General features: G+C 40.8%; 1 protein-coding gene across 4 annotated transcripts in view; it reads right to left on the bottom strand.

Moving 5' to 3' along the window:
• Positions 1 to 14,620, bottom strand: part of OSBPL6 (oxysterol binding protein like 6) — a 103,403-nt gene that overhangs the window by 70,006 nt on the left and 18,777 nt on the right. For all 4 annotated transcript variants that reach the window (XM_077829863.1, XM_077829864.1, XM_077829866.1 and 1 more), the window contains exons 2-7: positions 12,123 to 12,218; positions 7,441 to 7,563; positions 2,763 to 2,816; positions 1,086 to 1,199; positions 785 to 955; positions 79 to 211 (exon numbers count right to left, since the gene is read on the bottom strand). In XM_077829863.1, coding sequence (XP_077685989.1) covers positions 79 to 211; positions 785 to 955; positions 1,086 to 1,199; positions 2,763 to 2,816; positions 7,441 to 7,563; positions 12,123 to 12,218 — 691 coding nt within the window. The remainder of the gene's footprint in view (positions 1 to 78; positions 212 to 784; positions 956 to 1,085; positions 1,200 to 2,762; positions 2,817 to 7,440; positions 7,564 to 12,122; positions 12,219 to 14,620) is intronic.

Genomic DNA, 14,620 nt, shown 5'->3' with positions numbered 1-14,620 from the left:
AGCCTTTTTTGTTTACTATTTTTCATAATATATCAATAGTCTCACTTATAAAGAAAGACATGAAAGAGAATGACTGACCTTCTGCACATCTGTCCATCTCCTCAGAATCCTGCAACCAAGCTACTACTTTACTTTGGCCAGTAGTATATGTTGCAGGAAGGCTATTACTACATGGTATGGGGGGTTGCCATGGAAAGCTATTTTGTGTAACCTAAAACAACACAAGAAAATTTAAAATATGTTGGTACGATCCATACTTTGCTGACAGGTCTAATCTTCACACTAACTTTTAAATCAGAAATTAAATTCTATATCTGAATTTAAATGATATATTTGAAACAAACTTTTCAGTCCTTGAGAAGTATCTTTTCAGAACAGCACACTAGAATACCAAACAGGTCCCCTGGAAAAAACAAAACTTCCTGAGCATCAGCTTGAAAAACTGTTTGCTAAGAAGAACATTATCAAACAATAAGGAGCTAAATTAACCCCTGCTGGCTCAGGGTAGTGTAAATTGTTTTAGGGAAGCTTAGCGCTCTAATGGGGTCTCTATAGGAAACCCACTGATGAAAGCTGCAGTAGGGATGTGCTGAATCAATGAACCTTTCAGCTACATACCCACAGATGCTTGCTGGCCAGTGTTACCTAATTTGGTGATTTTTCCATGGCTGATTACACCAGCTTTATAACCAGAATCCACCACCTCTGTCCACTAGGGAACCCAGTCCGCTGTAAGTATTACACTAACTTCAAGATGAGTTTCCATATAAGAGATGCTGTATACCTTTCCATCTAACACAGCAACATTAGCAGCTGGTGAAGACTCTGTAGTAGAGGCTGAAGGGAATATGTGAAAGCTGGCATCCCTTGGTGATCTTACAATCTCATTCTGACGGTACAATCTGTGGTGGCGCAGTTTTGATACCCATGCATCAAATGAATCCTGGGACTTCACCTAAAAGAAGGGCCATGGTCAATTATCTGTTCATAAAGATATCCTGTTTCCCTCATCCTTTATAGCTACTATTGAAAGCATTTCCCTTGTGAATGAAAAGAGAAGAAAAACTTGTTGCAACACTACTCACTTTCAGGTGGTAGATATGCTCTTCTGTATCAAGGTCTATTCTACGAGCTTTCTTTTTAATTGACATAACTGATAAGCCAACATCAATGCTTCCATGTACCTTGCCCTTCTGAATCTGAAATCAGAAGACATGTTAAGAGACTGGTAACATCAAATGCTTTATTGTCTCTCACTGAAATAATACTGATGTAGTTGTTTCCTGTTTTAGGGAAGATTTTAATGTAAAACAAGAGAAAACAGTACCCATCAGATGGCACACTAGGTTTGTTTTGAGAAAAAGAGTACCCTACTCCCCAAGAAGAGTTCACTCCAGAATCAGTTCCATTAAACAGCCTTGATGACTCACCACAGTGTAACTAAGTTTAAATGATCCATTTTGATTCTGTACAGAATAGACACCAAATTAAAAAGTTAAAAATTACATCCAGCTGATCAGTCAAGGCCCTTCATTAAATACATAACTCTTTAATTAATCTATTCTGTACTTTCATAAAAGTCAGGACAGGCAGAGTTCTGCTCTGGGATAGAACTCGACTAATAACCTATTCTCTGTCCATGTGTGCATTTCCCAATGGGAAAACCAACAGTCAGTCAAAAATGCACAGTGAATCTGAGGGCAGAATTTTGTCTGAAAAATTTGGTTAAATTACAAGAAATGGGAGTCCACAGTGTATTACATTTAAAAAAAGCTATAGAACACAGTCTTGACTAAATGCAGAAAGATTATCAATACAATAAACTTGCATAATCTTAATAAAACATGGCTACAAGAGTAAGGGGATAGTTTCATTATAATGGTCACAGATGTAGTCCTAATTTTTTCACCCATCATACTGTAACTGTACATCAGCTACAACAGTAAACCCAAAAATATGGTAAACATATTAGATACCTCTGCTATGGCAAATATCTGATAGAGGGCCAAATCCTGATAGCCTTAATTACACATTTTTTTCATGCCCATGACTGATTTAAATGGGGACACTTGTATGAATTAGGCGAGCTGGATTTGATCATTAGTAGCTTAATAAATCCAGAGGTACCCGATACCATAGATATAAATGAGCAATACAGATAACTACGGAAAACATCTTCCTTTCCCATGTAGGGTACTGGAAACTTCTAGTTTGCACTTGCAGAGTTTCCCTGCCACTCTCCCTTTGGGAGAGAGGTTTTAGGCCTGGAAACTCATATATCGTGATGAATTCATTGGAGGTTAGGTTCATCTGAGCAAAAGCCTCTGCAGTGCCTCCTACAGTCACCACCCTCGCTCCTCCATGAGCCATTCTTCAAAGGTGTTCCTGGCCACCAGCTCAACCTGCTCTTTTGGGGTAGGTCACTGAGCAAAGTGGAAAGCTATGCAAATTAATGCTGACCCAGTCAACATCAGTTCACCAGGATAGCCCCAGTGAGTTAGTGAAGAGACTATGTTGTGGAACAGCAGTGGTCCCCAGCATTACCCACTCCCACCCTCGGCCCTGCATCTTCTCCATCCATCCTAAATCCATGCAGAGCACACACAGAAGTCTGCCATGGAAGCAGCACTACCCATTTTGAGCCCATCAGCCATGATCTGCTAGTTTGTGCTCCTTTAAGAATCCATAGTGCAATGAGGTTTAATCACATAGCAGGCGAAGCTTTCAATCAAAATTTAAGAATGGCCTTCAGTTTTACTTACATCAATTGGTGACTTTGAATACTTCAACATTCCATTATCCAGGACAAAAAAGCGCTGCAGGAAAAAAATACAGTTCCTTCTTAGTGATCAAATACAATTTTAACTATGTAAAATCGCATCTATTGAAAGCAAGTTTGTTATCCCATTGCACCTTGCAGTCAAGAGTCTGGAGCCAGAAAAAAGCCTGTAAATGCAGTACTGAACTATTTGCTTTCATTTGTTCTGGCAGCAATTATATTCTAGGCATAACAAAGAGGTCTCTCAGGAATTGCCCTGGGAATGGTTGGTAGCCCAAGATAGCTCCCTGCTCTCTGACTAGTCCAGACAGTCTATAGGGCTGACGCTCCGGCTTACCATTTTAAAAAGAAAAGGAGTACTTGTGGCACCTTAGAGACTAACAAATTTATCTGAGCATAAGCTTTCATGAGCTACAGCTCACTTCATCAGATGCATCCGATGAAGTGAGCTGTAGCTCACGAAAGCTTATGCTCAGATAAATTTGTTAGTCTCTAAGGTGCCACAAGTACTCCTTTTCTTTTTGTGGATACAGACTAACACGGCTGCTACTCTGAAACCTGTCATTTTTAAAAAGAAGGTCATTGATTTCTTCAAGCTCTCCATCGCTTTCTTCCCACCCACATTAGTCACATTCCACATTAATGGATTTTCTAGCTTCCTCATCCAGGAAAAAGGAAACCCAAAGCTATTCCGAGACCAAAAGGTAGAACCACCTAACTCTGTGGTCCTTTGATCTCCAGCTGGGAAGGGATCCATGCTGAGACTCACTACTCCACCACCACATGTCTCTCCCGCATGACAGAGGATGGGCAGAGAACAATATTCTCTACTCTGAGGGTTTGTCTTTACTAGGATAAAAGATGTGTTGTTAGAATGGATTAGCTAACACATTCTGAAACTGTAGCATTGACGAGGCAGTGGGCTTTATTTTAACCATCTTAGCATGTGTTGAAGGCAGTGTGCTTTCTATTCACTAGACTTTTAAAAGATGTTAACTAACGTGTGCTAACATCACCCCTTTAGATCATAATCTAGAGAAGCCCTAACACATTTTTAAAAACCCTAGTGTAGAGAGGGCAAGTTCTACTTTTAACATGTTAAAACAAATTTTAAAAATACACCTTTTACCTTAGTCTAGACAAGCCCTCTGAGGACACTGAGTAGAGAGGAATGACAAACTTCTTGTGTTGTGATCCTGTTAAATCTAACAACCTGGGCAGGGCCAGTACTTGAACCAGAGACCTCTGTAAGTACCTCATAACAGTGCTGCATGAAGTGATGCTAGTGACTCAGGAGGTGACACCAATGCCTCAACCTGGTATGTGGGGAACTGTGTTGCTGGAGACATTAATTGGAGGAGATGTACAACCAAATTATGGCCGATAAAGACTGCTTGGAATTTTTTGTAAGGATAGAGATGTTAGTAGCAGGTAATTCTGCCTTTCTACATTTCTCCCACACTTTCCACTGGATAAGTGTCTTTTCCCCCCATTTCCTATTCTAAACTGTAGTGCAGTTTTGAATATTGTAGGGAAAAAGCCACATCATTTCACTCCAAAGCATGCTGCATTTGGATACTGGATAAACTAATATACAAATTATACAAAGGAATCTCTTATGTTACCAAAGCATTTTGAGACCCTTCAGGATGAAGTATGCTGCACACAGCAAATGTAAACTGTTAGTGTATTATTCGTGCTGTACCCTGTGCTGCAATTACTGTCCTTAGTGAATTGTTCACTGTCTCCCAGCACACTGTATTTTTTTAGAGACTACACATCACATAGACACTCTGAAAAACAGTTTAATGAAACCAGTCCTTGAATGCAAGTTGAGAATATCATATTTGGATATGATTTGTAAAAATGGGATAAAGATCCAGGGCCAGACTGTGACCCATTTATTCACATTCATAAACAGATATTCACATGAGTAGACCCACTTAAGTCAATATAACTGTTCACCAATATGCGCAAGGGGCTGATAATTTGGCCATTGGAAGTGATACAAGGTTAGACTCCCTTAGATTCACTCTCTTGGAGTCCCAGTGAGAAGGCTGCCCCATCAGGGATGTCCTCCAGCGGCAGGCCGCAGCACGACTGGTGTTTCTACCTCAGTTTCCCCTTTCTTCTGGAGTCCCCAGTAACTCTATGCAAGCTTTCCAAGTATAAATAGCCCTTTGTAAGGTTAATTGATTATAGGAGTACCACAGTCATAATCCAGAATTCCCCAGCACAGCCCAAGCAGTACATTCAAATTTGTAGGTCTCTCTGTCTCTCTCTCACTCATACACACACACACACACACACACACACCCCTGCTCTCCCACCCCCGGCTACCTTTCCACCTTCTGCTTTCACCAGCTTGATGTGGCTCCACAGCTCAACTAGGCACTCTGACCTTTTCACCTTCCTTCAGGGGTACCTGCCCTGAAGCTCTCAACCCAGTTCTGCTCTTCGTCTGAGCTCCCTCTCTGGGTTCCAAACTCCCAACGCTCCCTCTCTGAATTCTGGGATCTGGACTTTCTCACCTTTGTGCTATCTCCCATTTATAACACCAAGGGGCAGCCTGGCCTGCCTCATTACATCAAACTAGGTCACAACTAGATTGGAACAGGAGAGCTGAGCCTGATTCCATTTAAGGAGCCAGTTATCCAGTTACAATCCCTTACTAATATATAACGTGGTGCGAAGGAGCCTAAGTTAGTGCATACTGAAGTAGGAGATGCCTTGCTTTATGCTATACATTCTTACATGTTATTTTTCTTGATAAACTCTTCTCTTCTGGTCCTTTAGCGTCTGAGTTACACCAACATAAACTCCCTTACTTTCAGGTGGTCAAATTCAGGATGATGCGTCAGCACTTAAATATTATGTTTATAGGCACTATTGGGGGGGAACCTAAAGAGAACAGGTGTTCAGGATTCAAAGGGACAAATGTGTGGAAGTTACATTTTGGTAACCACAAATGAGACTAAGTCAGTGTAATATATAGTGTGTGGGGAGGAGGAGAAAAATATTACTTACACCCACTATTTTAGACTCACCTATGAATACAGCCCACACTGCTTAGCAAAACCATGGTTAATGCTCTTCCAGAAAAAACTGCGCATAAAAGCAGGTCTTTCTGTTTCTTTCAGCAACATGTATTTTGTACTGGAAAATTACTCTGAGTCAAAGAGAGGCGGGTCAGTCCTTGCAGCACACAGCTTGTTGCTCAACAAAAAGATGATAATTGTTTTGACATAAATATAGTGACCCAAATCCAATAACAGCAATTTTGGAGCTAATAAAATTAAATACGGGCAGCAATATCTCCAAACTAATTGAAGGAAAGTATGGATTTTGGGCAGGTGGCCTTGCTTTTGTGCATTCATAGTTCCATCTCATAGCTGAACCCAGTCACCAGCCCAGCAAGCAAAAACACCAGAGGGTAGAGTGGGCAGGCAATCAGTGCAACAAAATGAAGGAGCAAGCAGGAGAGGTTTTTTATTTGTTTTTTACATCTCAGTAATAAGAGAACAGCCAAATGAAGCAGTGCAAACAGTGTGAAGTTACAGTGCAAACAAACTATTCATGGTGAACTCAGAGTAAAAATTCATCTTAAGTGAAGTAGGATGAAAAACTCGAATTGTTACAATGCACGGTAATGTGCCAACTGCAATGTTAGCAATAGTGAGCCCTCTGCTCAAACCCTATCCCCTGTGTTTCAACTGAGTAATTAGTCTGGCTCCTGTGGTGGGAGGCCATGGAGTGGAAGCAGCCATGCCTCAGAGCTACTTATTCCAGCCTAACGGCTTGTCTTCACTACAGAGGCAAGTCGACCTAAGTTACGCTACTCCAGCTACTTCACTGCGCTGCATCGATGTGAGACGCTCTCCTGTCGACTTCCCTTATTCTTCTTGGAGAGCTGGAGTACCGGGGTCGACCGGAGAGCACTCTGCTGTCAATTTAGTGGGTCGTCACTAGACCCGCTAAATCGATCCCTGCTGAGTCAATTGCAACAGCGTCAATCTCCCTGTAGAGAAGACTAGCCCTAAGAGACAGAGTCGGCTCCACAGTCCTAGCACTCCTATGCCCCTTTGCGTCTTAGTTCCTCCCTGCCTAGCGTGTGCACACTCCTCGTGTAGCCTCCCCAAACCGTACCCCACCTGGACAGCAATTCTGTTTCATGTGGGGCCAACTACATCCACAGAGGAGGGAGTAGAATTTGCCTCATAATAAAGTTCAATGAAAAGTGAGTTCACCGCTATTAAAAGATTTCACTGCAATACAGAAATGCAGATGTCCTTACTCTGACTGTAAAGGTCAGACTAGTCATACCAGGCAGACATCTATATCAAACTAGTGCCCAAATGCTGCATGGTCTGTGGAATAAGTCTGTCTCTCTTTCCCAAGATTGTGCTGCAAATTCAGGGTTAACCTGTGTTACGCCTTCTTTGGTGCAGGTCAGACGTTCGCATGATCCTTTCTCAGCCAAGAGGTACCCCTGCAAAAGTGTTTTTTATCATCAAAGTCTCGTGATTTGTAACTGAACGGTGGAGTGTCACATGCCCTGTCTCCACCAATGCAATTATTTAACAATGCATGGGCTTAACAACCAAAGATTAAAACACACACAATTAATTGATATTAACTAGCTCTTCCCAACAGACATTTACCTTGTGCCAGCCTTTTAAAGGCCATTTTCTTTTCTTCAGCATGAAACCTTCGTGTTTGTCTGGTTTCTGGACATTAGTCTGGCCTATTTTCAGCCCCTCTATGATTTCCCAGCTGTCAGGTTCCTGGTGGAAAAGTATAAAAATAGTATTTTAAATTTATAATATATATATGATGTAAAACTGTTCATATTATGTGGCCCAGATTTTCAAGTGCTCAGAACACACCATCGGGGACAGACTTTCAAAACTGCTCAGCACCCATTTAGACACCAAAATAAATGGGCAGATTTTCAGAAGTAGGAACTACTGAGTTTTGAGCACTTTTGGAAACCTGGACCTTATTTAGCGAACTACACTGAAGCTGCACTCTTTTAAAAATCTGGCACTATAAGCAGCCAAGAACTTTGTGTTGCAGATTCATACCTGTGTATGGCAGGACTGTGTGTTAAGAGAAGAAATGGCATTTCATACTTATTAATTGTATATTAGTCAGGTAAATTCTGGAAGGGGTAAGCGTACAGTGGGCACACACCAACCAATTTGCAAGCAGAAGGGGAAATGCAAGATGACAGCTGGCTGTCCTAACTCTGACCATCTATTAAAACTGTAGACATTGTTCAACACGCCCTCCCCAATAGGAAATGTAGAAAGGCTTAGCAGATATGGTGGAGTCGTCAGGGGCACAGTCTTCCTGTTAGAATGTTTATACTTCCTGACTCACCAGTGGTCTCTACTTACAACCTGGTATTATTCCTTCTCTTAGAAACAATGGATTGTGTGAAGAACCGTACAAGGCACTCTCGTAGCCAAGTTATGTGTACATATTAACACTATGTTTGCATAGAATAGATCAAACCAGTGGTCCATCCAGTCCAATATCCTCCCTCTGACAATGGCCAAGGCCAAAAGTCTCCAGAAAAAGGTACAAGAAACTCCAAAAGTGGGCAAATTATAGAATAACTTGATCATAGAAGACATTCTTCCTAACCTCTGTCAGTTAGTGCCCTGAAGCATGAGAGTTTACATCCCTTCTAAATTTTAAGGTTTTTTAAAATCCTCTCTGCTGTAACTGTGGATGGTCTCTGTTTTTTATAGAAATGTTTAATCATTTTTTGAATCATGCTAAGAGCTTGACCTCAGTGGTATCTTGTGGTCCAGAGTTCCGCAGGCTCATTGTCCTTTAGGAAAATGTATTTCCTTTTACAGCGTCTCCCATTCAGCTTCATTGCATTATAAGACATTTAAATAGTAGTGTCCAATTTACTTTCTCTATATGATTGACTATTCTATATAACTCCATTATGTCCCCTATAATTTGTATGCCCATGTGAGGGCTCTTTAGTCCACTTTCTCCACACTTAGCAGCCATCAGGAATTACGACTTATATGACTCAAGCCAAAATTATGGCTTAATATGTTGAAGGGGAAGAGAGCAACGAAAGTATAAGGTGCCTATGCAAAACAGTTTTGCCCTTATTTATACCCCTTTGCTGCCACTCGGGTCCACAAAAGTCTGCTCTAGTTTAAAATGCTACTTGTGCCTGCATAATAATGTGCTCACTAATACTATTTCTCATGGCTTCACATCAGCGTTTCTCAACTGGTATGTCGCAACCTCTGGGGGAGACACAAAAGGCAACTGGGGGGTTGTGAGGCACTGAAAAATGTATTACAACTTAAAGCAAAGAAAACCCCACTCTCATCCTCCCCCTCCCACGCCACCCTTGCATACCCTCAACCTTCAAGATCAAGTATTCGGTCTACCTCTTGAAACACACAAAAAAAATTATATTAGATAAGCTTATTTTTACCACAGATGCTTACTTTCATAGTAACCATAAGGGGATCACAAAATTTTTTTATTTGGGAAAGGGGTTGCTAGAAACACCTGTCTAAACAATAAAGTAATAACTATATCAAATGCCCATGCAAATGCATAGACAATTTAGTGTTGTCTCCAGAAGCCCTAACTCACACTTTCTCTCTTCTTGCATGTATGTATCATGGTTTTGAAGACCACCAGGTTTATTTTGACTTCACCTTATTTTAAGATGATTATTTCTTTCTCCCTGGTGTAGAAGAGCTTATTACATGTGTAAAAAGTCTTCCCTAATAAAAAATACTAACACCTGAGGGGGGGAAATTTAAACTAATTAGCCCCATGAGGTAAGTACAGAATCTCTCTCTATAGCTTTATGTCTACTGATCCCCACCTCATTGATTTCTCCTTCACAAGCTTAGCTGCAGGGAAAGGTCTTTGATCTGCAAGGTAGCACTGGCATTAAATACTTTTCAACAAGAACTCATACATATATTAATTTAAACAAATGGTCAGAGACTGGCAAATAAAAAGGGCCAGATTATCCAGTGCAATGCTCTGCTTTGTGCTTCACCAATGCCATAATCTGATCCTAAAGCCATCTTGACTCACTGAGAGTCACGCCAGTGTACGTGTGATTCTCCAATGATATATACGCAACACAGGGATTCTTCCATCACTCCCCCTTTCTGCTGCTAGAAGAGCAAGACAAAGGGGCATGGGCTGATTGAAAGGCGATATGGGGAAAATGGGAAATGATTGCCTAGGAAGGAGTACTGTGGAAAGGGATCTGGAGGTCATATTGGACCACACACTAAATATGAGTCAACAGTGTAACACTGTGGCAAAGAAAAGAAAAAAAAGCAAACATCATTCTAGGATGTATTATTAGGAGGAGTGTTGTAAGCAAGACACAAGAAGTAATTCTTTCTCTCTACTCTGTGCTGATTAGGACTCAACTGGAGTATTGTGTCCAGTTCTGGGTACCACATTTCAGGAAAGATGTGGACAAATTGGAGAAAGTCCAGAGAAGAGTACAACAAAAATGATTAAAGGTCCAGAAAACATGACCTATGAAGGAAGATTGAAAAAATTGGGTTTGTTTAGTCTGGAAAAGAGAAGACTGCGAGGGGACAGGATAAGTTTTCAAGTACATAAAAGGTGGTTACAAGGAGGAGGGAGAAAAATTGTTCTTGTTAACCTCTGAGGATAGGACAAGAAGGAATGGGCTTAAATTGCAGCAAGGGCGAGTTAGGTTGGACATCAGGAAAAACTTCCTCACTCTCAGGGTGGTTAAGCACTGAAATAAATTGCCTAGGGAGGTTGTGGAATCTCCATTATCAGAGACTTTTAAGAGCAGGTGAGACAAACACCTGTCAGGGATGGTCTAGGTAATACCTTGTCCTGCCATGAGTGCAGGGGGCTGGACAAGCTGACCTCTCGAGGTGCCTTCCAGTCCCATGGTTCTATGATATGGCTGGGACACCTTCATCTAACATTGATTCCCAGCTGCATTTTTCGTCCTCTGAGAGTGTCACCATAAGTTACATAATGGACCGGCCCTGCACAGAGCAGCAGCAGGATCTAGGGAATGCACAGGTGAGTGTTATGTAAACAGTTGCATATGATAAAAATTTATTTTTAAAAAACCTAGGAAATTTCATTTTAAAATTAAAAGAACATTTAAGATTGGAAAGTGAAACATTCCAAAGTCAGCAAATGGCAAAGACAAGATTGCCTGTGCAACCTTCACTCTTTTCCTGTGTGTGCGCATATGATCTTTAAGAACATGGTCATATCACTACTCTCCACTGCACCCTGCCTTTACGATACACTTCAAAAAAAATACCAGAGGGGTAGCCATGTTAGTCTGTATCCACAAAGACAACAAGGAGTCTGGGGGGCACCTTAAGGACTAACAGATTTATTTGGGCATAAGCATAAGCTTTCGTGGGTAAAAACCCCACTTCTTCAAATAGCAGTTTTTTATGGAATTAATATGTATTGTTTGTTAAGAGGAGAATTTCTGCCAGATACTTTACATAATAACATAACAGAAGATATGGTCCCAGCCATAAGGATCTTATAATCACTGAACTTTGTGCAGGCAGAGCTCTGCATCTGCATCGACCCTGTTGACTTCCAGGGAGCTCAAGATTCAGACCTAAATGGATGAAACACAAGATGCACTGAGACACCCCACCTCTCAGTTTTTCCCTTTTATCCGTATACACACTCTTAGTACCCCTGTGCTTTGCCAACTACCCATCCAGAAAAGGAGTTCTGGATATGACTCTTTCCAGAACCCAGCAATGCTGCTCCAAAGTCAACCAGAGAGGTCTGCGGCAAATCAACCCAAACAAGGTTCTCCCTTCCCTGGGACTGTGTGCTGTTTCCACAGCTATCTTAGTCCCCACTGCCCAGGAAAACGTGAATTCATAGTGAGTCTCTTATCCCCTGCATGTTATGGCATTAATCTACAGCCAGATTACAAGCTTCCTTATACTTAAAGCAACTCTTCCCCAAATTGCCCATGTCTCTCTCTTTCACCCCATTGAAAAAGAGAGCTAGGCATCCTGCATTTTCATTAACAACACATGCTTGTTTCTAGGTGCTTCAGGACATTATACTAATTCAAATCTTTCATTTTGTTAGTGTGAACCCTATTAGAAATTTTCTTCTCTGACAGCTAAGGGTATGCTTTACCCTAGTCTCATTTGGGGAACCAGAAGCTGTAGGACTGGAACTGCATCATACTCGACAGCCCACCCACAAAAGCTGCCACAACAAAGTTACTAGTTAAAGCATTTCTTTAAAAAACATGCAAAGTAGGCACACAGAGATCCTCCCTTCCCATACTGACCTTAGACAGAGAGACGGACTCAGTTTCGAGCAATTGCTTGCTTACAGATGAGTCTGCACTTCCAAAAGAAATATTTCGCTCTAATACATGAGCACTCTAAAATAAGAATAAAGAAAACTCAGTGCTCGGTCACAGAACATGTCTGCTGAAAAAACACATTAAATTATGAGCAATGGAGGGTTACACAGTTTACAGGAAACAAATATGTGGCACAGTGCCCTGACTGGCTAAAATGAGTACCAAACGCTTGCATGCATAACAGCACAACATGATCTTTTTGAGTGATCCATTGCTGTATTACAATTCCTGGGCACGCTTTTTTCTTTCAGTGTAACCATGCAGGTTTCTCTGAAATCCTCTCAAGAAGGAATTAAATCTTACTGATTTCTAAACAAGATGCACTTTTACCCAGCAATGCCTAGAAAATGGTTAAGTGCCAGGAAAGGACAGATGCTGCCTCAGCTGGCTCTCATTTAGAGAGACTTCAAAGTGGAATACATGTTCTTGACTACATGTATTGCATTTTCCGACCAATGCATGAGAAAATTGAGCTGGAAACTTTAACTAATATATTTAGCACTTCAGTAACACTCCACACCTCTAAGGCTCTGTATACATGTGAACTATCTGGTCCTCACAACAACCTTGTGGGGTAGGTATTATCATCCCCTACAAAACAAAACAAATGTCACCAATATCACATTTTGCCCAAAGTTTTTGAAAAGCAAAACATTTAGAAATTCTGTCAAACTTTTTTCTATTTTCCAGCAAAGATTAAAGCCCATATTTGCAGGTAAAAAGCATTTTTTAACTTGGAGGCTGGAGGGGGAGGGGAATAGCCAATTTTTGCCTGTATCAAATGTGTTTAGATGTGTGATTTGTTCCAGGGTGGGATTTTACTGTTTCTGTCAATATAAATTGGTAGGAGTAATACCAGAACATGACAGTACTGGCTTTTTTGCACAAAATGTTCTATTCTTGTTTCTACCATGTATAAGTAGTCACCTCTGATTTATACATGAAAAAACTACTACAACAAGAGAATCCTGCAAGAGGGGAAAGTATCCAGGAAAGATATGCTCCAAACTCAAACAAGAGTTACATTTTGTTCTGTTAAATTTGTTTACATGCATTGAAGGTTCAGATTCCACGGACATAAATGAGGGCAGAAGCTGTTAGGGAATAGAAAAATACATACAACAAGATCAAACCTAAACATAACTAGAAGCTTTAGTACAATGAAATTTTTATTCGCATAACCTTGTGTTCACAATGATCACAACCAAAAAAAAGTACACACAGATGTTCATAGAAACCCACCCAAAACCCTTCCTCCAAAACATATATGAATATGTAAAGTATTAAATAAATGACTTTTTAAAAATATAATATCCAAAAATAGGAGAAAGAGTATGTATTGAGGTAGGACCATCTTTGGGCATAAGAGTACAGCAAGGGGGTAGGAGTCTCTGTAGTTTCTTTGGAAGCCTCAAAGAAAAGAGATCATATTGAGGTATATCCTTTTTATCTTAGTCTTCAGTCCTATTGTGAACACCATAAGAAAAGTCTCCCAGTTCCTCTTCCAGCTGAACAATACCAGTACCTTTAGCGATTCCATTTGCACTCACATTTATTGCCATATTTTTATTGACAGGCTGGCCTGACATCTTTTAGATCCCTGGCCCTCTTCCCTCACCAACAGATGTGGGAGCAGCCCACATATCAAATTCTTGCATACTGTGTTACTAGAAGCGCAACACTGTTCTTTATTTATAATTTAAAAATGTTTCTTGCATGCCAAATTCCTATCTAGAAATTTATCCATCCCCCATCATCACAGTGTCCCTGCGCCTAACAAAAATTACTGAATGTCTTCTTCTAATACCCCTTTGACATTAAGGACTACCCTTCCCAATTTCCAAATTGGAAACTGAGTCCCCAAAATATTAAATGACTTTCCCATGGTCACACAGGGAGTCTGTGGCAGTTAAACAGAAGTCAGATTTCCTAAGTCCCAGTCTAAGCCTTAAGCACAAGATCACCTTTCCCCCTCTTTACTACCTGGGTTCTCAAATTTTTTCACAGTGTGGGTCACATCTTGATAGAAAGATTGTCTCATGGGCCTCCACTCTTGTCTTTTACAATTGTATAGACCATCCTCCCATCCACTCAGAATAGCACAGACTACCTCCATTCCCACTTGCAATCACAAAACATCCCCAAGGCAATTAATCACATGAAAAAAAATAATAGTTAATGTATTTTCATCTGCTCTTAATGTCATTTAGCAGCTAGAAATGAGAAAGAGATGCAGCATCATGTGACCAGCCACCTCTCCAGGGACCACCAGCAAAAGCTCTGCAGACTGCAAGTGGGAAACTTCTGCTTTACAACATATAGTCCAATGCCAGTGCTCAAACTGAGCTACCAATCTGGGACAAACATTTGTGCATTGTACTTGTAATGCTGGTTCAATGAAAAATCCCACATCACATGTT

Source organism: Eretmochelys imbricata, chromosome 11, assembly GCF_965152235.1.
Source record: "Eretmochelys imbricata isolate rEreImb1 chromosome 11, rEreImb1.hap1, whole genome shotgun sequence".
In the NCBI taxonomy this organism is placed as follows: domain Eukaryota; kingdom Metazoa; phylum Chordata; order Testudines; family Cheloniidae; genus Eretmochelys; species Eretmochelys imbricata.
The sequence above is the reverse complement of the archived record's forward strand: the minus strand, read 5'-3'. Positions and strand labels throughout refer to the sequence as shown.